Raw genomic sequence first — 22472 nt, 5'->3', positions numbered from 1 at the left:
TGGCCAAACAATGTTTTGTTTCTTTTTTTTTAAGTTTATCTAGGGGCGCCTGGGTGACTCAGTCAGTTGAGCATCTGACTTCAGCTCAGGTCATGATCTCGCACTCTTGTCAGTTTGAGCCCCACATCGGGATCTGTACTGACAGCTCAGAGCCTGGAGCCTGCTTCAGATTCTGTGTGTGTCTCTCTCTGCCCCTCCCCAGCTCATGCCCTGTCTCTCTCTCTCAAAAATAAACATTAAAAGCTTTTTAAAAAATTATCTAAAAAATAATCAAAAACTAAAAGTCTATTTAAATAACAGTATATATCACATTTTTAAAAATTTGTGAATACGGACACTGAAAGGGCATATATCAAGATATCTCTAACGGACCTTGTGTTTCATACTTTTCTACATTTAAAATTTCTCCTACAATTTTCCTGATTTTTTTTAAAGCATATAGATCACTTTTGTGATAAAAAAAAAAAAAAGTCCTCTTCATTTTAAAAATATCTACACTCTTTATTAAGCTTCTTTACATCCAGTGACCCAGATCTTCCCACAGCCTAGGAAGCCGACAGGTCTGGAAGCACCCAACCATGTGACAGAGGAAGGCACTGGGCTTCAGAAACAGAACACTGACGGCCTGATTCTGGACCCTCTTCTCCCACCATGCAGCGGCCCCAAGATCAGAGGGATGTGGCAAAGCAGGTGTCAGCTTCGGTCAAAAAACCCGACAAAACCCCGTCATTTTAGCAGTCTGACTATGAGGGTTACGGAACGCGCCGTCAGGCAACAGAGGAGCCTCAGCGAAGCACGGAGAGGAAGCCACGCTGCGCCGGCGCCCCCTGGCGGCGGACGCTGGGAACTGAATGACGACGAGGAGCTGCAGCAGCTGGGAAACATGGCAGACCGCTGACTCAGGATTTCTCAAACGAGGGTGGTGCAAAAGCAATACGTGTCCGCTGGAAATCATCCTTCAGATTTTGAACTTGGATCTTTTCCCGGGCTGCCAATATGTGGTGACGCCGGGCAGCAGCAGCGAGAGCCCCGGCTGGCAGTCAACCCCAAGACCACAAGGGTAAACAACTGATAACAGCGGCTCTGTGCCCACACGAGACCTTTCTGTTTTGCAATCAGTTACACGAGATATTCAACACTTTATGGTAACGTGGGCTTGGCGCTAGATGACTTTCCCAACTGCAGGCTAATGTCAGTGTCCGGGGGCACATTTAAGGCTGGCTAGGCTGAGCTGGGACATTTGGGAGGTTAGGTGTATTATTAACTGTATTTTTGACTTACGATATTTTCAACTTACATGATGACGTTCACGGGATGCAGTCCCGTTACAAGTCGAGGAAGATCCGTACTGTCTTCCAACATCACCCTTCTCTCTTTAAATCACTGAATCATCGTCTTCCATCAGGGAATCGGGCACTGATACAAATACACATAACGGCCGGGTGTCAACCGCGCTCAGAGCTGTGGACGATGCCGAGGCCGATGCCACGCTCTCTCTCGTCCTTTCCTTCCCTCCCAAGTCTGTGGTTGTGGCTCCTGCCCCTAGTGTTCTCCTACACCACCTTTCCTGCATTCTCTCTGCCTCCGTCCACTCCTGAGCCGAAGAAAGGGCAAGGCGTGGCCCACGTACCCTCGGCTATGATGTAGCTGCGGGGCAGGCCACGACATCAGGAACATCTAACACAGTCCTCCCGAGGACCAGTCCCCGGCCCTAGGCCCTCATCTTTCAAGTGTCCGGTTACATTTCTTCAGAAACACCACAATGCACCAGTGTCGCTCTTCAACCGTGTCCCACCAGTTTGCTGATAAACACACCGCTTCCTTACTCTGCCAGGAAGAAGGAAACATTCAGAAGGGTATCTGAAATAAGAAGAGAGAAAAACCGTGGCACATCGCCTCACCAGGGAACGTAACACATCAGGTCTATAAGAAACACAGAGCCACTGCAATGGCATCTCCGTAATGCTTCCCAAGGAGTGAGACTCAGTGAGACAACGAACGGAAGCCAGTACCTCGTACAAAGTCTTGGTGTTCGTCTTCTGAAATCCGGTCCCAGGCCTTGGGCAGAGCTTGGATGCTTGCCGGGTCCCCCCACTGGATGGAGGACAGGAGGTACTTTCTCTTCAGGTAACTTCCTGGAAGTTAAGGGCTGCTCAAAAAGACGATGAAATGTGCGCAAGGGGAAAATGCCCTGGGGAGGGCTACGAGACGCCAGCCGACTAGGAGGGCAGCTATCTCTCCACGGACCAGGGGGCGGCACTCACCTACGCCGCCCATCTTTACTGAGCACCACTCACCGTGCCACAGGGCCAGAGGGATGAGACATCACCCCAACAACCTCGGATCTCGCCACGGTGAGCAAGAAAGCAGAAACTAGAAAGGGAGAGTCTCAGGGACACAAAAGAGGCAACTCCGTGGCGGTTCAGAGGATGAGTCCCTCCCGTCTGGAGGGCCGCAGGAAGATTCCAGCTGGTGGGACAGGCATAAGGCACAGAAGTGGGGAAGCTCGGGCTGGTCTGGGGCCGAGTATATCCGCCAATCTGGCCGGATGGGACATCCCAGCAGTCAGAAAGGTGGCCGCGAAGGCAGGCTGAGCCGGAACACAAAGAGCATCAAAGACCAACATGGGGATTCTGGCCTCCGAGTAAAGGAAGCTGGCGGAAACTCCTGTATAAGCAACGGGTAGAACAAAGATGTCTACGGGCCACCGTTGGGGTCACTAGCTGGAGCCGGCTCAGAGAGAAAGAAGCCAGAGACCGAGAAACCTGTCAAGAGATTGTAAAGATCAAGGGGCCTCAAGAGAGGCAAGAACTATGGAAGAGGCGGTGCGGAGAGAGACGGAAAATACAGGAAGCGCCAAGGAAACAGATCCAAAGCACCTGACAAGCGGCTGTGGGAAGAGCACCGGGCACACAGTCAGCACTCAGCAACACTGGCTGCAGCCACTGGCCCCTGTCCCCACAGCTGCCATGGCCGCAGCAGCCACCAACGCAAGGGAAAAGAAAAGAGAGGGAGAGGGGGGAGGGGCTGCTGGAACCCCCACACAACGGTCACACAGGGTTGATCCTACAACTAGGGGGAAAGGGGACCGAGAGTGGTGGCTGGACCCCGCGCGCCCAGGAGCCCCCCGGCTGGAGGCAGCCAGAGGAAACCAAACATCAAGGCTAGAAACGAGAAAAAAGGGCAGACTGGGGAGCTACTCAGATGAAGGCAGAAACTGAAGCCAGAGGGTAGATGGGGGATTCAGGCCAGAATTATGACAGGGGCGCCTGGGTGGCCCAGTCAGTTAGGTGGCCAACTTCGGTTCAGGTTGTGATCTCGTGGTTTGTGAGTTCGAGCCCTGTGTCAGGCTCTGTGCTGACAGCGAGGAGCCTGGAGCCTGCTTCGGATTGTGTCTCCCTCTCTCTCTCTGCCCCTCCAGTGCCCCCACTCACACTCTGTCTCTCTCTCAAAAATAAACAAAAAAAATTGAGAGAGAGGGGCCAGACCTCCAATGAACTGGCCCTAGCTCCCCTGGGTCCACAGCACTCAAGTCTTTCCTCTCAACTCAGCCAGGGCGATACTGTGAAAAACACAAGCTGATTACGTTACTCTTCTTCTCAAAACCTTCTAATAGCTTTCTACCGCGCTGAGTGAAAGCTAAAACCCTTTCAAAGACCTCCCAGGCCCTACGAGGTCCAGCCCCGTCTCTCTGACCATGTCTCCTGTTAGGCTCCCAGACCTCATCTGCTCTAGCCCTGCTGGCTTCCACACTATTTCATGAACATGTCAGGCATGCTCTTCCCTCAGGGCCTTTGCACTTGCTGTTCTTCTACCTGGGACACGCTTCTCCCAAATGTCACGTGCTTCTCTTTCATCCTCTTTAGGTCTTTTCTCAAATGTCACTAACCCAGCGAGCCCTCTCCTGCCCATCTTATGTCAAGTCACACTCCATGCTCACCGCTCACTTGCCCTGCTTTATTTTTCTCCAAGTTCAGAGACCACAGAGAACTGAGCCATACTACAAAGTTGTATAATCTCATGAAAACCAAAATTAAAGACTTCCTGAAGCAGCTCCGGACGCGGCCTGAGACACGTGCAAAGGATACGAATTTCGATAATGTCTCTCGATATCCTGCAACCATTCCAACATGTCAGCCACAGAAGGGCTCACGACGGAAGCCTGGAGGACACCATCAATGCCAACCGTGTCTGCATGCCGCTCATAGACCTGAAGCACTCGCTCCACATGGCTGCTGACGGTGTCCCGCACCTTGAGGAGGGCGGTTCTGGGGGGAAATGTCTCACATTAGGCAACAGGATGAGGAAGGCCTCAGGCAGGCTTCCACAACCTCAGCACACTCACATTTCCACCTGGATGGTTCTTTGTGGTGGGGGGGTTGCCCTGTGTATTTTAGGACGTTGAGCAGCACCCTTGGCTTGTACCAACCCTCCTGGAGCTGTGATGATCAACAGTGTCCCCAGATGTTGCCAAAATCCCAATGGGAAAAATTGCTCTGGATGCACACAGATGACTGTGGATCTTAGGAAAGTGCTTATTCTCAATCATGTAGAAAAATGGTCTGTTTTGCTCACACCCTAAGAACCTAGAACACCAACACTGGTGCACACAGTGACAAACACTGTTCAATGAATGCACGCCTGGAACGGGTTCTTGTGAAGATTAAATGCATATAAGGTGCTTAGGAAGTGCTCACCTCATGGTAAATATTTTTATCATCCATTGGAGACTCCAAGGGACCCAGCAACCAATAAGAAGGCTACAACTTCCCAAAAGGCAAGGAATTCCCTAATCTAGGACTGGGGCTTTCAAAATGTGTGGCCTTGACTCATAATTAAAAAACAGACTTAAAATAACAGCCCGATACTCACACACAAATATGTCAAGGACTGAAATAAAAGTTTGTTACCTTAGAATATACCACAACAGAATTTAATGGGCTGCCTGTCTATCTCTTCTAATCAACAAAGAAACATTGCTGTTTTCTGAACACCTTGCACTTGGCATCCCATAGAGGCTTCACGAACGAATTCTGTACAAATGAATATAAAGAAGGTCCCCATCTTTGACCATTTCCTAGTCGTCTATAGCACAGATCGTATATACTAGAACCTTCTCTCGTTCTAGACAAGGAGAGGCCTATGGGCCCTGCCTCTTGTCTATCCTCAATACGTATAACTCTTAGAGGGTCTCCCGCTCGGCGTACTAAGGGTTTAGAGACGTGCCATGCCTGGCCCAGAGACACCAAGGTATAGCAGGACAGCGTGGCAGCTGAGCGGTCTGGCCTTGGTGCAGGGTGAACCTGACTTAGAACCCCAACTTTACCATTTACGAGATGAGTTGTGGGAACCACAGGCAATCTGATCGAGCCTCAGTTTCTTCACCAACAAAATGGGATTAAGTGAGGTGAAGTCAGAGATGCTGGAAAGATTTTATGAGATAATATTAGCGTAAAACCTTTGGCTCTTGCCCCTATTAAGTTTAGAGTACAAGTCCTCACTGCTTTTTACAAAAGAACGGTATAGAGGAGGGCTAAGAAGCTTTCTCCATTGCTTTTCTCTTCTGCTTTTTGTAACTTCTACCAAGCCCACCACCACCACCACGCCTTACGTGGCCACGGAACTGCCATAAAATGACTTTCTGACAAGAGGTCCCGTTACAACAAATGAAACGAAGGTTGGAAGGAGGGAAAGACTGAACAAAGGAGGGAAGGTTGAGACACCTCCAAATACCATACTCCCGAGTACGGTGGGGGGGAGCCCTCTTCTGACTGATACCAGCTACTTCTGAAACACGCGGTTTTTCCATCTTTCCGCCAAGAAGGAAACTTGAACTCTTACAGCCTCTCCTGTAGCTTGTCCAAGACAACGTCGCCAGCCAACAGCTGCTTGCGCCTCAGCCGCTCCTTTAGGTCTGGGAAGGCCCGAAGTGGTGGCACGTCCTCAAACCGCAGGTTCTCGGCCGCCTGCAGCTGCTCTGCCAGGTTGCTGAGGGACAGCAGGAGGGGCTGGCAGTCCCCGAGCGCGCTCTGCCACAGGCCCTGCTGCTCCTCAACCACCGGGAAGCACTGCTTCAGGGCCTCCTGCACCGCAAGCAAAGGTTGGACTTGAGTCATCTTCTGCCAAGGACCGAAACAGAAAGAAAAGAGAAAAACAAACCCGCATCAGGGCCTCCAGTCGGCGGGGGAAGTACCCGGCCCAAGAGTGATTCTCGTGTGCAAGTAAGGTCCAGTTAAGCCAGGGTCCCCTCGTGGAGGGCTGTCCATCCCTTCCGACAGGTAGTCCTGGCGCAAGGCGCTCTCTTATCTTCAGAGGTGCTCGCGGAGGCCGGGCCCTTGTTTCCCACCTCCGGAAGGGTGCCCTCACTATCCGTCGGAGGAGGCTAGTCCGCGGCTAGGGCAGCTCCGCGATTTGAGACTGCAGATTCCGCAGGCCGAAGGGCTGTCTCCAAACCCGTGCTTCCGGAGCCGGAATGTCGTCTACTTTCCTGGAAGCTGCCTGTCGCTTTCCCTAAACGAGCGGGAAAACTGAAAGCTAACACTATTAAAATTGGAGCACCCGCCAGGGACGCCACCAAGCGCCCGCAGCCTCCCAGCGTAAGCCCCAGCTCCCCTGTCGAGTCGCAAACCTATGGCGTAAGACCGCAATGCCTTCTGGGTGTTGTAGTCTTACGTGTGGACAGGCGTCCTGGTCGCGGAGCTTCCTTGTGATTGGACGTGGTGGGACCCACCTAAGACGGCGCCTTCTCATTCGTCAGCCCGTGGCAGTTTGAATTTGGTGGCGGCGGTCGCACGTCGGGTTAGCCACGGAGCCTCTCCCTCCCTTCTGCTGCAGCAGTGAGGTTTTTCCCAGCCTATTTCGCGACCCTCAGGTACGTGCCTCGCGACTCCTTTATGCTCGGGCCTCCAAGGGCAGGGTCCCCTACCAGCCCCGTGGGGCGCCCTTCCGCCTCTCCCGCTCCTCGGTGGCCCCCTTACTCACCCTTCCCGGTCTCGGCCGCTGACCCCCTGAGTCCCCCGCTCCCCGCAGCCTCCACCCGAGCGCCATGGCTCCGGCTAGGAAGGGCGGCAGTCGGGTCGCCAAGACCAACTCGTTACGGAGCCGGAAGCTCGCCTCCTTTCTTAGGGACTTCGACCGTGAAGGTAAGGGGCGGGGCCCGGGTGGTCGCCGCCACCCCGGGGCGATCGCGGGGGTCCCGCGGGCTTGGGGTGTGGGCAGCAGGGGTTCGGGCCGCGGTCCCCGCCGGTGACCCGTGTTCTGTCGGCTCTGCCCTCTCACAGTGCAAATACGATCCAAGCAAATTCAGTCAGACAGGCAGAACCTCCTCAAGGAGATGGATAACCTGTACAACATCGAGATCCTGCGGCTCCCCAAGGTGCTGCGCGAGATGAACTGGCTCGACTACTTTGGTGAGAGCTGTTGGTGGCCCCAAGCCTCGGCCCGGGACGCCTCTGCAGTCACCCGGTTGAGGTCTTCCCCGATCGCTTTAGGAAATTGCAGTCCTACCGCTCCCCACGCCCCTCCTTTATCACCCCTCCCTGCTTTATTTTCCTGCGTAGTACTTAACATCATGGACCCCCGGAGGTAGGCAGACGTCCTCCCTAGAGGACAGGGTAGTAAATATTTTCGGCCTTCTGGGCCAGAGGCTTCTCTGTTGCGGCTACTCCACTCAAGCTGTTACGGTTCCACAACAGCTGTAAGGAATGGACATGTATTGTTCCAGTAAAATGTATTTATGGACACCCTGACATGTGAGTTTTGCATCAGTTTCATGTGTCACAGAACACTCTCTTTTCTAAAACGTTTTACTAAACAGGAGTAAATGAATGCTCTTGGCTTGTTACCAGAGCTCTGAAGGGAAGGATAACCCCAAGCAGTGCGTTCAGTATCTTGTCGAAACCGTCGATTTAAAAAGTGAACAAATCGAATTGTGAAGTGCACGCACTAGAGTTTTTCTGCCAGAGAAAAATTGCAGCCTGTTTGCTCCCTTGTTAAATGTCCAAGGAAATGCAAGAGGCAGGCATTTCTGCTGGGACACCCTTATCTTTCCTATTTTCCTTCTTATCACCCATTGTGTAGCCTCCTTCGTGACTAGAAATGCATGTTCTGTTCAAATAGATACCTCATGATCCTTTGACTTGCCCTTTAATTCATTTGCACATATCTGTAAATATTCACAGAGCATGTCTCCGGCACAATGCAGGGGGCTAAAAATGCTTTGGGAAATAAAACATTTTGTTTCTACCCTTAGGAGCTTACAAGTTAGTAGAGGAGGATCATTTTTTTAAATGCACATGTTTGGGGCACCTGGGTGACTCAGTCCGTTAGGTGTCCGGCTTCGGCTCAGGTCATGATCTCACGGTTCATGGGTTCGAGCCCTGCATCGGGCTCTGTGCTGACAGCTAAGCCTGGAGCCTGTTTTAGATTCAGTGTCTCCCTCTCTCTCTGCCCCTCCCCTACTCATGCTCTGTGTCTGTCTCTCAATGATAAATACATGTTAAAAAGTTTTTAAAAATAAATAAGAAATAAAATGCACATGTGATTATATAATAAAAATTATAAGTACCACAAAAGAGAGAGTAGTGGTCATTAGGCACATTTAGAGTGATTCCTGTGCCAGATAGGCATTGTGCTGAATGTATTCATGTGTTAACTAGTTTTATCTTCATAACAAATGTGTTAATTGTTAATATTGCCCCTATTTTATAGATGACAAAATTAAGGCGCAGAGATGTTGGTTGCTTTGCTCAAGGGCTCATAAACTGGTTAGTAGCAGAGTGTAGTTAAACCCAGGCATTCTGGTTTAAAACCTGAATTCTTTATTTTTTCTGTTAAAAATGTTTTTAATGTTTACTCAATTTTTTGAGAGAGAAAAGGACAGAGCATGATCAGGGGAGGAGCAGAGAGAGAGGGAGACACAGAATCTGAAGCAGGCTCCAGGCTCTGAGCTGTCAGCACAGAGCCCGGCATGGGGCTCAAACTCAGGAACCGTGAGATCTTGACCTGAGCCGAAGTCCAGATGCTTAACCGAGTGAGCCACACAGGGGCCCCAGATGCCTCCAAAGCTTGAATTCTTAACAGTTATATAGGACACTACAAAAGTTTCTAGACGGAGGATTACCTCTACCTTATTCTACATCTAAATCTTGCACAGACCACTTCATTCAACATACACTGGACGCATGCTTACTCTATGCCATGTTTTTTTGTTTTGTTTTTAATTTTTTTTTTTACATTTATTGAGAGACAGAGCGTGAACAGGGGCTGGGCAGAGAGAGAAAGAGACAGAATCTGAAGCAGGCTCCAGGCTCTGAGCTAGTGGTCAGGACAGAGCCCGATGTGGGGCTCAAACCCGCAAACGGTGAGATCATGACCTGAGCCGAAGTCGGACATTCAACGGACTGAGCCACCCAGGTGCCCCTCTATGCCATGTTTTTTGCCAGAAACTTTCCTTAAGGAATTCAGTTCAAGGCAGGGTAGACACTTAAACAGCTCTGGGCAGTTGTTGGGTATGATGAGAACAAGCAACTAACTCAGGACTTCACAGCAATCTGTTGTGATAGAAAAATAAGCAGTTTTGGATTTGAACTGAGTTTTGAAAGATAAATTAGCAATGTGTCCGGCGCAGCTGAGTATTTTTGGTGGAGGAAATAGTACCAAAGCACTGAGTCATGAGAGGAAGAGGCACATTTGGGAAGTAAGAACTTTGGTGTGGTGGAACCTGGATATGTTCTGAGGGGGCCAGTCTAACGTGGAGAAAAATTAGGTTAGATTGTGAATGTCCGTGACTGTTGAACCAAGGGCTTTTAATCTGACCTTATTTTATTTTATTATTTTATTCTATGCTATTCTATTCTATTCTATTTTATATTTTTATGTCTTTATTTTGGGAGAGAGAGAGAGAGGCAGAGAGCAAGAGGGGAAGGGGCAAAGAGAGAGGGAGACACAGAATCTGAAGACGGCTCCAGGCTCCGGGCTGTCAGCACAGAGTCCGACGCGGGGCCGAACCCACAGACGGTGAGATCATGACCCGAGCCGAAGTCGGATGCTTAACCGACTGAGCCACCCAGATGCCCCTGGCCCAATTTTAGACAGATAACTGGTTATATCAGGGAAGATGGTTTATCATTAAAATCTGATAGTAACTAAATAAAATGTTCTTTTTAAAGCCCTTGGAGGAAATAAACAGGCCCTAGAAGAGGCAGCAACGGTAAGTGACCTGTCCTGTTTTGGAACTGTGGTTAGTTTTTAAGTTTAATCCAGTCACAAAATCCAACATGTGGGTGCTTGCTGTGGAGGAGGTTTCATAGGGATCTATTTTGTTCATGACAACTGAAAGGTTATGGCTATCAAATGTTGAGTCCAGGAGGCCCAAATAGTTTCAAGTGCTACAAAAGGAGGCAGTTCTGTCTTTGGCAGCTCTGCTCTGACCTCTTCAGGTGAAGCAGAAGCCTCAACCCCAAGTTCCTTTAGCCCCCTGGGCCATCACCTAATGGCCTGGCCTGCTAGGTGTCAAAGAGACTCTTGCTCAGTGTGACTCAGGTCATATCGGAGAAGCCATGCTCTTATCTGCGACTCTCTGGTTTCCTCACCCCCTCTCACCTCCTTCATCCCAGCACCAGTATCAGGACTGAAGACAGTAAGATGGGCAAGCAGAATAGTTTAAATCTTATCTGTGCTGTTCAAAACAATAGCCACCAGCCACACGGAGCTATTTTAATCAATTAAAATGAATAAAATTAAAACTTCAGTCCCTCAAACACACTAGTCACATTTCATGTGTTCAGTAGCCACATGTGACTAGTGGCAACGTATCGGGAGCTAAGAAATAGAGCGCTTCTATCCCTGCAGAAAGTTTTGTTGCACAGTGTTGGGGACTAGTCCACACATGGACATCACAGAGACCCTGGGCACTCTAAAATCATACGTAAGCAATGTGTGTGTATACGCGCATTTGTAATATTTCTGGGGAGAACGTTTATTACAAACTTCATCGAGTTTACAGACTGTGCTTTCATCAGGCTCACTTGGGTTAGAAAGGACCTGACTATAGAGGAGACATTGTAGCATTGAATAGCGGATCTCCACTGGTCTCAGAAGTCAAAGGTATTTCAGAGCCAGGTATTTAGTCAGGAAAAAGCTAGTTAGAGAGTTGCAGGCGAGTATTGTAGGAGAGGAGTGGAGATAACTGAAAAATCCAATCAAGAGCTAGTAAAATGTTCCTAGTCCTGGCTTCCTCTTTCTTTGTAATCTGTTCCCCCCTCTGCACACCCAGATCTAATGCATCAAAAGACTTAACGTCTGAGATGAGTTCTACTCATTAGCTAATGCATCACCCTCTTTAATTAATCAGACATACAGAACTACAAATCAGAGAGCTTCTAATGTTATACGAAATAGACAGTGTTATCATACCAAATTGAGAGCATTGTAGCCTTAGCTAATATGATTTGAAACTCAGGGAAGAAATGATACATTGGTACAAAAGTTCATAATTATTAGGTATGTGGGTGGCGGGAGTCTCCTGAGACTATTTCCAGGAAGTCCCACAGGGCTCAGCATATAGTCATACTCATGGCTATGATTTATTATAGTGCAAGGATACAAAGCAAAATCAAAGGGGAAAGGTACATGGGCCAAAGTCCAGAGAAACCCAGGCACAGGCTCTGAAGAGTCCTCTCCCAGTTGGAGTTACAGGGGCCACCTTAATTTCATGCATGTGAAATGTCTACCAGAAAAGCATATTAGAGACCCATGCCCAGATTTGGCGGGCGGGGGGGGGGGGGGGAGTCACAAAGCCATCTTCTGCCTAGCACCTACCAAAATTCCAGACTTCCAGAAGGAAAGCAGGTATGCAACTTGACATAAGTCATGTTGTTTGTACAAAGCTTAGGCCCAGAGAGCCGTTCTTCCCAGGGAATGATGGGAACCCAGAAATCCAAGTTCTCATGGAAGCCACTAGCCAGCCATGCAAACGGGCCCTTCCTATGGGTATTGGTGCTAGGCTTGTATCTCTTCTGCGTGGTAGGCGAGCAGCAGCCCGCCACCACTTAGTACCTTTATGAAGGTCTAGAAACAACTCGCCAATTGTTGGCCCCTATTTTCTGCTCCTTTAACCATTTCAGACATCACTCATCTCCTACAGTGCTGTTTCTTGCTGAGATTGGACAGCCTCAGAATCCTCCTCTGAGCACTCCACAGAGTCGCCACCAATCTGGAGATGAAGCCAGTGTCATTCCTAGTCTATGACAACTCTTCTGATATTTACACTTGCCCTATAAGGAGAGCCATAGGATCTTGCCTGCTAGTGGCTATTCTCATTTTTATGGGTCCACTGGGAACACTTCATTAGAAAGAGGGTGACTGGAAGGCTTTTTGAAGGGCCCAGGAGTACAACAGAAAACTTCTTCTCAACCCTCTAGATTTTAAAAAAGTGAGAGAGAGAGAGAGAGTCAGTCTAATACAACACCAGTATAGAGATCTTGTACTGTTTGCCAATAGGATGTAATCAAGTGTAACCTCTTTGGAAATGATTTGGCATAATACCAAGGCTGAACATTTGTGTACCCGCCCCGCCCCCCTCAGTGCCCTATCCCTGAGTATACAGCCAACAGAAAATTTGAACACGTGCATCAGACACGTGTAGGAGATAGTTCAGAGTAGCAGTGCTGGTAATAGCAGAACACTGTTGACAGGAGATTGGACAAATGCATTTTGGTAGAGTCACACAGTGGGATATTACATGGCAGTGAAAACTAACTAACTACAACTACACATAGTGGTCAAACATGAATTGAAAAAAATTATTTCAGGACATCTACATTTGTAAAAATGTACATGCACTTTCTTTTAAGCAAATGAAGTGATAGTGGTTACCTCTGGGGAATGACAGGAGACTGCTCACCTCTAGGGGGAGACAAGGAAATAGAACAGGCAGAATATAGAGCTGAAAGCAAGGACCCAGCAGTGTTTCAGGTCTCAGATTGTATGGTGTATTTATGCGAGTTCACCATATCATGTGATAACTAGTATGTAACGGTCTTTTGTATGTATCAAGGAATATGTTTTTCAAATTGTTTCTGAATCTTAAAATTTTCCTTGTACTTGATGGAATATGCCTGATGTTTTCTGGCTGTGTTTGTCACAGGCCGACCTGGACATCACAGAAATAAACAAACTGACAGCAGAAGCTATTCAGACACCCTTGAAATCTGCCAAAAGTGAGTACTTTTCACAACCCTTTGTTGAACTGAGAGAGTGAAGGCCCAGGCGGTTGGCTGACCGCTCAGAGAGGCCTCAGGTGCAGCCTCTTCCTTCTAATGCCCGGCCCTCAGTCTTGTAAATCCCATAGCATGATTTTGGCCACTGCATTGAGTTAATTGGACGTATGACTGACAGGGAACAGGCTCCCAGCGATGTGGGGGCGACAGTGAGAGTGGAAGGATTGGGGGAGCCGCGTGGGGACCATGGTCACCTGCTGTCTCCCCTGGTTAAGGAGGTGGCGGGACCGAGAGGCCTTGTGGGACATGGTAAGGCCAGCCGAGGAGCTCCTATGTGACCAGAAGTGTTAAGAGAATTGCAGAAGGACTGGCGTCCCATTCCTGGATTCAGGGACCTGATGTGTGAAATCATCTCACACACACACACCCACGCCTGGAGGGAGCGGGTTTGGGACGCAGATTGTAGTTAGTGAGCATGGCCTCAGGACACCTGGGCTCTGTTATGGATTTTTATGTCACTGTCATTAAGCTTCCACGGCCTGGATCTTGGGACTTCCCGCCAGTGCCCTTTCCCCACCGGGTTGGGCCAGAAACACCATCTGGTTCTTAGTCCTCCATCTTGCTTTCCACGAGAATGGCTGTGTGATGGGGAGGGGGGGGGGGAAGAGGTTTCCACTTTGCTGGTGTCACGTTCCAGTGCTGCCTTGGTGAGATGGTGACATAACTGGCCGGGATGCTCCTAGAGGTCCTCAGCTGCATGTGTGCAGTCCATTAGGTCACTCGGGTCATCTCTACGCTGGGTAATGCCAATTTCTCTTCTGAGATCCACCAGTTTCACTTACGTGGTTGGGGAAGGCGAGGCTCTTCTGATTTCACCCCTGGGAGCCGAACACCAGGACCGATGTCATCCAACAATAAAGATTTTTTGTTCTCCCTTGATCATTGGGCTTTGACTACATAGTGCTACTTCCAAAAAAAAAAAAAAAAAAAAAAACCCTCAGAAGATAAATATATTATTTAATGTGTCAGAAAGTAAAAAGCTGTCTGGTCTCCTCCCCTACCCCTCACGATCAGCTACGTGAATTCTGTCTGTGGCATCCGTGCTCACGACCGTATGGCTGTGGTTGTGCATGTTTAGCAGTGACACACTACTTTCAACACCAAGCATCTGCAATGCTTAAGAAGTTTTCTCTAATCTGTGTAAATAAGCGTATTCTATCGTAATAAACAGTACTTCTGACATGTGTCCGGTACTGTCCAGAAGGCTTTTCCATCGAGTCATTCCACAGACACTTAGTAAACACAGGCACAATTCTGGAGTTTGGGGACACAGGGACAGAAGTGACGAATTCCCTGCTCTTGTGGAGCACATCCCAGGTCTCCTGATACCCCTGTGAGGTGACTGCTCCCTTCTGACGGTGAGGAAACTGAGGTACCACATGAGCCCCATGACCTGGTTGGCGCTGAGACCAGGTGTCAGGCCCGAGCCTGGCTGACCCCAGTGGCTGCGCTCCTGGAATGCTGGGCGTCAGATGGGCCCCTTTAGCCAGTCTGGCCAGTTTCCTCTGTCTAAACCTTCTTTTTAAAGAAAATCATCTTGCTTTTATTCAGTCTTTTTCTTAATTACAGCCTAAGATTGCATAGTTTCATTTTCTGTTAAGAAACCTGAATGCATGATGGGGCACCTGGGTGGCTCAGTCGGTTAAGTGTCCGACCTCAGCTCAGGTCATGATCTCGTGGATGGTGAGGTCGAGCTCCACATCAGGCTCTGAGCTAACAGCTCAGAGCCTGGAGCCTCCTTCGGATTCTGTCTCCCTCTCTCTGCCCCTCCCCCACTCACGTTCCACCTCTCTCTTTCCCTCAAAAATAAAACATTCAAAAAATTAAAAAAAGAAACATGAATACATGAAAGCTTATTCCTGTGAGAAACATCACTTTGTTAAACCTGTTTTGTACAGCACGAAAGATCATAAAAGTGGACGAAATGATAGTGGAAGAGGAAGAAGAAGAAAATAAGAATAAGAATCTTCAAACTGCCAGAGTAAGTAGGCACTCGGGTTTGAGGCTGGGAGAGGACAGGACACGAATACATAACATCCTCTTGCCCCACCCCCACCTGCCAGAGCTCACAGTTCCGTACAGATGATTCCACTCAAATGGCTAAGAACCAGAGCAACCATAGATGTGCGTATACAGAACCTAAGAACACAGAAGAGGAAGCTACCAAAGCTGTTATCTCCCTGGTTAGGATCCACCAGGCCTTTAAGTAAAGCTGAGGGAGATTTCACGAGCTGGAAGAGGAAGGGAAGGGGAGCCCAGGAGGAGGTAGGAAAGTTCCACTTAAGGAACAGGAAGCAGTTCGGGATGGCAAGGATGTAAGCTTGGGAGGCTGACCTGCTAGACTGAGGCCGGACCAGGAATGGCCTTGTGCGCCAGGCTCGCAAGTTTCCATTTCATCAGGTTGCTCACAGTGAGTGACGTGACCAGATTGGTATTCAGAACGGTATTCAGGATAAATGGGAGGGAAAACTGGAGACCAGGAAACCAGTCTCGAGGCTATGGTAATTCTTAACCTGAGGCACCGGACCTATCAGAAGGGAAGGATGGTTTTCACATGTGTTTTAAAAGGGACCATGAGCTCGGTGGAGGAAGGGAGGAAGCAGGGATGACCACCTGGTTTCTAGCTCAGGCAGCCATCATCGGGGGAAGGCGGGATGTGGGAGGAAGAGCAGTGAAGAGGAGCGGACACCGTCCCGATTTCTGGACACGTCAGGTGCTCCATACTTCCCGGAGATTTCAGCCTGCAGCTCGGAGCAGTAGGAGGTTGAGAGACGCGCCCTCTCCCACAGTGGGCGTCAGTGAGGTTGTGCAGGGAGGGCACGAGGGCACGGAGAGGGGCCGAGGATGGGCCCTTGGAGGCACACTGGAAGGAGGAGCTCCTGAGGCAGCCTGCACGGGGACAGCCAGAGAAGCAGGGAAGGTGGAGTGGAGGACAGGGGTGGAGAGAATTGTCAGAGGTAAGGAGTGATCCTTGTCAGGTGGCCCTGAGGACTCCGGAGGGATGAGGTCTGCCGAGGGTTCCAGGACGGCCTGAGTGACCTTCACAGCAGCACTTAGTGGAGGAGAGGTGGGGTGGAGAGGGGGCAAGCCAGGCTGCGTTAAGTTCAAAAGAGATTTTCCTTTAATCTTGGTCAAAACCCTCTGCTTAGAAGACCCAGGCAGTGTAAGTCCTTAGTTGGTCAGTTTTGTTCAGTATTACTTACGGCGGCTTAATTCTGGGAGATCGACCATATATTCGGTGTCAGTTTCCTTTTTCAGAGCTGGTTCCCCCTCCCCCACTTTTCTTACTCTCCCTTCCCTTTCCCCCTTGGGGGGCTTTTCATAATCACGGTTTCATTTGATTGTGAATCCAGGTCAAAAGGTGTCCTCCGTCCAAGAAGAGAACCCAGTCTGTACAAGGAAAAGGCAAAAGCAAAAGGTAATGGGTTTCCTAAACTTCATTGTGTGTTTTGGTTTTACTGAGGAGACCCACTCATCGTGGCAGAAATAGGGGGCAAAAGGGCTCTTGTGGCTTGTGCTCTAGTGGAACTCGCGTCTCCGAGCTGGATGAGCCTCTAGAAATGAACTGACCCAGCACATTCTCCAGTTTTGTCCATGTTCTCTGTCCTCCTCTACTTTTTTGGTTTGTTGTTTTCATGCCTCTCAGGAGGCAGAGCAAGGACCAGAAACCCATAAGAAGCACTGCATATCTTGTTCACTTGCCCAACAGCCCACATGCAGAGCGACCCCACAGCCCATCACAAAGTGGTGTCATCTACCTATAGTTGTTTCTTGAAATGTTCCTCCTGGTTCTAGTAAGTAAAGAGTCACTGTGAGCTTACACTGATGCTGCCGGGCCCTGCCAAGTTGTTTGGGAGTAGGGGTGGGGGCCTGCATCTCAAGAAGCTTCCAAAGTAGTGGCTGGGTGTGTGCGTGGGAAGGAGCGGACGCCCCACCCCGCTCTCTGGGCAGCAGCTGCCTAGCACGAGGACAGGAGCCCCAGCCCAGGGGCCTGCAGGGTGTTGAGAGGGTGCCTCCTTCCTTGTGTTCCCTGAGCCTGCCTGAGAAGTTGGATTCTGGAGGCTGGCTGCTCGGCTTCGAGCGCTGGCTCCGCCCTAGGTGGCCGTGTGACCTGGGCCAAGTCGTGGGAGCCAGTGTGCTGGAGTCCCTGCACCCATGAGCGAGGATAAGAGCTGAGTTTCCCACGTTGTCAGGGCAGCTGCACAAATTAGCACGTGTGAGGTGTCCGGGCCAGGACTGGACGTGATCGGTGCCCTCCTCGTGTGACCTGCCATGCTGCTGCTGTCACTGCGCCCCTCATGGCCATTTCTTACCTGCAGGTCCAGCCACTGTAACACTGTCACCCCAGCTGTGGGCCGGCTAGAGTTGTCTATGGTGAAACCAACTCCGGGCATGACGCCCAGGTTTGACTCGAGGTGAGTGATGGGAGCAGCCTCTGCCTCTGCTTGGGAGCCCACCAGTTAGCGTCGGTGAGCGAAGGAGGGTGTGTGAGAAAACACTCGACTCCTGGGCCTGGGAACCCGCTCTTGGCGGAGGGCAGCCGCCTGGGCCTCCAGACACTTGCCTCCCCCCAGAGTGCAGCTTCTCCTGATTTCAGCGACAGACTGAGTCTATTTGACGAGAGGGAGGAGAACATTCTGCCTCTGATGACCAGGAGGCCTCTAGTGATTCTTGGTCTTTTCTGATTCTGACCATCGAAGGTATTTTTTAAAAATGGGTTTCACTCTTGGTAAGAGAAAAACAGACATCAGGAGACCAGCATAACAGGCTGTAAGCCAGTCTCCTCCAGCAGGCTGGCCAACTGGATAGGAAATGCTGCCTGACCAGTAAAGTGGACCCGCGTGTGCCGATGGAAGCGCGTCGTGATCACGGCGTCCCCCAGCACATTGCAGAACAGTGCGTCCTAGATGGTCCCATTTGATTTTGTATACAGAGAACGTTTCTGGAAGGCGTAAGGAATCGAGGAGGGATCTCTGGGGTGAGGACAGGGAGGAAGACTTCTACTTTTAATTCCTACTCATGAACTGGTTTTCACGTGAGCGAATAGCAGAGGACATTTAGAGAAAAACAGGTAGCGGAGTTTTAACTGTCTCAAGAAAGTTTGGGAATTAATCCGATGATATGTATAATTTCTGGGTCCTCCTTTTTTGACCCTGGAAAACTCCTCTTGTGGAAGCGCTTAGCCACTCTCAGAAATGCATTAACCGCAGTTTATTTCTGGCTTTGTGGATGGATAGATGACTGGCATCCAGACAGAGCTTTGGACCTGAGATTTCCATGGATAAGAACTGACTTTGGCTCGATGTATGTTTGATAATTACAGCCTCCCTTCTCCAGCTGTGTTTAGTCATTACTGTTTAAAAAAGACTTCTTTTCCCCTAAATTTAGAACTCGTCTTCTTAGAAATGTGGGATTTGAAAACTACAGCTTGAGGCCAGATGGGGGTTGGAAGGGCTCACAGCGCCTCATGTCATTCAATCTGCCAAGCCATCTTGACGGAGATCTTCCCACTTTGTAGGGTCTTCAAGACCCCGGGCCTGCGCACTCCAGCAGCCAGAGAGCGGATTTACAATATCTCCGTGAATGGCAGCCCTCTCGCCGACAGCAAAGAGATTTTCCTCACGGTGCCGGTGGGTGGTGGAGAGGTGGGTGTCTCCGAGGGAGGCCAGGCCACCACGGCGCTCCCTCAGCATTTCTGTCCTGGGCCCATCACCCTCTTCTCACCCCTCCTGCAGTCCGTGGGGTGGGGTGGATCCTGATCTCCACGTTTCTGCAGGACTCAGAACCCAGTTTGCTCGCCCAGGTTAAAGGCCCAGGCCGGGATCCTTGCCCGGTTCCGTGTTCCATTTGTTCACCCGCTAACATTTGTCCGCCTGCCTTGTGGCACGGCCAAAGTGGAAGACATTATTCCTGCTCTCGAGAAGCCACTGAGGGGTCAAGATAGGTTCACCATCAACTATAGGGCTGTGTGATGTGTGCAACACACGGGATATTAAAGGGAATGCAGAGGAGGGCACTGTCAGAGTATGTGCCGAGTCAAGAAAGGGGGACAGGAGCTGTGTCTTCCCCCTTGTAGAACTTTGAGGGGTTCTGAAGCAGGCTGAGCCCAGTTTCTCTGCACTGAGTAGAGCAAGTTGCTGACCTCAGCCCCTGGGAGGGAAGGAAGATGTATTTCAGATATGTCTGCAGGGCATTTCTAAGCTAAAGTACATGCCCTTTATTCCCCGGGTGGTCAACCCAGGTCCAGTGATAAGCACTGATGTCATTGTCTCCTTAGGCCAAACGCCCCTCCAAACTACCTGGCCACTCCCCTTACCCCCTGCCAAGTGCAGAATATCAAGGGGACCTCGGGGGCCCACAGGACACTGGGTGGAGGGCCTGCCCTAGGGGACATGGAGATTGAACCCATTCTGCCCCCCACACAGAGCATGCGGCTATTGGCCAGTGACTTGCAGAGGATGGACATCGCACAGCTGGACCCGGAGGCCTTGGGGAACATTAAGAAGCTCTCTGTGAGTCTCGTAACCCTCCGCACACATGATGCCTCCAGCAGCTTTCTTGGTCTAGCTCTACTTAGGACTGCCTTGGGGCCGGGCTTCATATTTAGCAGTGTGTTGTCCTCTTTCCCTCGGGATTGTAACCGTAATCCTACTTCCCTAGCTGCAGTTCTGTCCCTAAATTGATGTTGGCCTTCAGGGTGCCTGCAGCAGAAGTCCCACGACAGAATCAAAATTCTGCCTCATTCAGGCAGTTGGTGTCCGTAGGTGAGGGGATGATTGACTGCCGGGAATGGAAACTTCCTGGAGGGAGGGAGGGCTCGTCCCAAGGAGTCCCAGGGAATCAAAGGAAATGCTGAACAGCCAGGCCTCCGGAGCAGTGGGGCCCTCCTTGACAGGCTTATGGAGGTGCGCCGGCTACTGTAGCGTCTCTGTCTTTGAGGCCCACGCCCGTGTGTGTCCGCCATGTCCTCATCCCTCCCTCGGCAGATCCTTCTCCACAGGGCTTTCCTGCCCGGGCTCCATCCTCCTTCGGCACTGGCCAGCGTGTGGCTTTGGGCGGCCGCGCTCCCAGCTCCGCCATCACTACTCTCATGCCTGGCACTGACTGTCCAGCTTCTGGGTCCCCACTTACGTTCTCAGGAGGGCACTTATATTGGCTCGGCTTTGGTCACATGGGCCTCCGTGGTCCAGTTGGCATGGTCTCCGGTGGGGGATGGGATCATGTGGTGCAAGCATGGCTGCCCGAGGCGCCCCCGTCCTGGGGCATCTGTGAAGGGTACCTCCGGGAAGGGGGCAGGGGCGGAGCGGCATTCCCAGCCCTGTCCTGTGGGACGTGGGCCCAGCGCTGGGTTCCCACACGTACCCAGCCACCCACATCCAGTGACCTCCATCCCCTAGCTGTGCCTGCAGCACTACTGTCTCTCCGGAGGTCTTGCTTTACTGCTTTGTTTGGATGAGAAATGGAGGTCCAGGACAGCACATTCATTTGTTCGTGGCCTAAGTAGAGAAGGGAGGGCTGAGGGGCACTCGGACCTGCTGACCCCAAATCCAGTGCCACCCGAGGAGACTCTGAAGTGGCTAACAGGCGAGCGTGGCCAGCGCCGCATCCCCTTAATGACCTGCCTCCTTTCCTTTGTAGAGCCGCCTGGCCCAGATCTGCAGCAGCATACGGACTCAAAAATGAGGCTCAGGCCGCTGTCAAGAAGCCAAACTTGACAGGATGGACCTTCAATAGGCACTTCCGGGACCCTGGAGACTTCTTCCCTTCAGGCTTATTGTGTGTTCGAGTGTGAACTTCCAGAGCGGGTCGTGGTGTTCCTCCGGGAGAATCTGGGACGTGGGGAGACACGCTGCTCCCCCATCGGTTAGATTAGAGCTTTGCCGTTCACACTTCCCAACCCAGCTGCCTGCTGCATCCGTGCAGTTGCAGCTTCCTGTCATTCTCCTGGCAGAATTCTCCTTCCTGCTCTGAGCTGCCGCCTTCTGCCTCCTGTAACCTGGCACCTTCTCTGCCCCGCCCCTACTTGGCGGAGGTGGCGTGAAAGAGGCTGGTGTTCCTGGGAAGACCACCTGCTCCCCTCGTCCGAGGGCCCTCCGCTTATGGCTGGGAATTTCAAGCTCAGAAGCGTGAGCTCTGGGCCACGGAGGACAGATCCGGAAAGCTGGGAGGAACTGTAAAATGGGGACAGGACAGCAGGACGGGACGTGTCCCGGCGGTAACCACAGCAGAGCACCTCTCCCCCCGGCCCCCAGCCCTGCTTTCTCCTCTGGTGGATGCTCAGTGGGGCTTCGGGATCTTCCGCTCGCTGTGCCCAGTAGGCTCCTCCAAGCTGGCTCGTGGAACACGTTTTGTATTTATCCCTTTACCGAAGACCAAAAACTGGTTTGGAGGTGGCTTCCGTGTCTGCCTCCTCTACCTCTCTAGTCGGTAGGAATTTGGATTAGACAATTCTAGGGCTTAGCTTAGTCTAGGGTTTTTATGGGCTGGCTGCTGTCGAACTGTCTCTAAGCTCTCTCCAGTCCATGGACCTTGCAGGGACCGCTTCCTCGTACGGGGTTCCTGGGGAGGCAGGCGTAACTTCCCCGGTGGCCTCGCCCCACATGTTCAGCCTGTGCTCCGGGCATGGACTAGTTATTCAGAGTCCGCACCAAGATCCCTGGGCTCCAGCCAGCACCCCCCTCCCCTCTGAATGAGATGTGGTCCAAAAGTCCGGGAACTGAGAGTTCCTTCCCCAGGCTCAAGGGCGCTGGGATTTCACGTGTGACTCTGTCTTCTACCTGGTGTTATTTTGCTACGGGACCCTCCTAGCGACCCAGTCCTGTTGCAGCTGTATTCCTTAAGTTGTTGTTCTCCCTTTCCTGAGACTTTTGTGCTATTGTGTTCCTGAGTAATGGCATCTCTAAGCTGTTATAGTTCAAGCTACTGCAAGGTACCTGTTTTCAATAAATTGTGGGTTTGTTTTTAATATTCAGCCTGCCTGTCATCTCCAAGCTGTGCTCCCTGGACTAGAGACCGTTTGGGAGCTGAGGCGATCGAGCCGGGGGGGGGGGGGTGGTCCTAGGACAGCTGCTTTCCCCAGAAGGTGCAGAAATCTGTACTTCCGGCAGAATCTGATGTCAGAAGAAAGGGCCCTCATCCCAGCATCCAGGGCACAGCTACACCCCTGCCCCCAACTAGGTTTCCCCCAATACC

The 22472-nt window shown here is 51.0% G+C and overlaps 2 protein-coding genes across 5 annotated transcripts; one reads left to right on the top strand and one right to left on the bottom strand.

Moving 5' to 3' along the window:
• Positions 1-476: 476 nt before the first annotated feature.
• C8H1orf109 (chromosome 8 C1orf109 homolog) lies at positions 477-6622 on the bottom strand. Of its 4 annotated transcripts, none has more exons than XM_029949361.1 (5): positions 6307-6622; positions 5842-6119; positions 4089-4268; positions 2013-2135; positions 477-1860 (listed from the first exon to the last, which is right to left on the bottom strand). In XM_029949361.1, the coding sequence occupies exons 2-5, from the start codon at positions 6114-6116 to the stop codon at positions 1749-1751; spliced, it is 690 nt and encodes a 229-aa protein (XP_029805221.1). In that variant the 5' UTR covers positions 6117-6119; positions 6307-6622; the 3' UTR covers positions 477-1748. The 4 variants fall into 4 exon arrangements, with proteins under 4 accessions (XP_029805221.1, XP_029805223.1, XP_029805222.1 ...); XM_029949363.1 differs by having other exon boundaries at positions 2013-2131; XM_029949364.1 differs by having other exon boundaries at positions 1736-1827; positions 2013-2131.
• A 160-nt stretch (positions 6623-6782) lies between these two features.
• On the top strand, positions 6783-22247 carry CDCA8 (cell division cycle associated 8). The gene is made up of 11 exons (XM_029948209.1): positions 6783-6871; positions 7030-7142; positions 7281-7409; positions 10170-10210; positions 13148-13220; positions 15179-15261; positions 16634-16698; positions 17600-17695; positions 18799-18925; positions 19706-19792; positions 20919-22247. The coding sequence occupies exons 2-11, from the start codon at positions 7046-7048 to the stop codon at positions 20961-20963; spliced, it is 843 nt and encodes a 280-aa protein (XP_029804069.1). The 5' UTR covers positions 6783-6871; positions 7030-7045; the 3' UTR covers positions 20964-22247.
• The last annotated feature ends 225 nt before the right edge of the window (positions 22248-22472 follow it).

The sequence above is a fragment of the Suricata suricatta genome, chromosome 8 (assembly GCF_006229205.1).
Source record: "Suricata suricatta isolate VVHF042 chromosome 8, meerkat_22Aug2017_6uvM2_HiC, whole genome shotgun sequence".
In the NCBI taxonomy this organism is placed as follows: Eukaryota; Metazoa; Chordata; class Mammalia; order Carnivora; family Herpestidae; genus Suricata; species Suricata suricatta.
The sequence above is the reverse complement of the archived record's forward strand: the minus strand, read 5'-3'. Positions and strand labels throughout refer to the sequence as shown.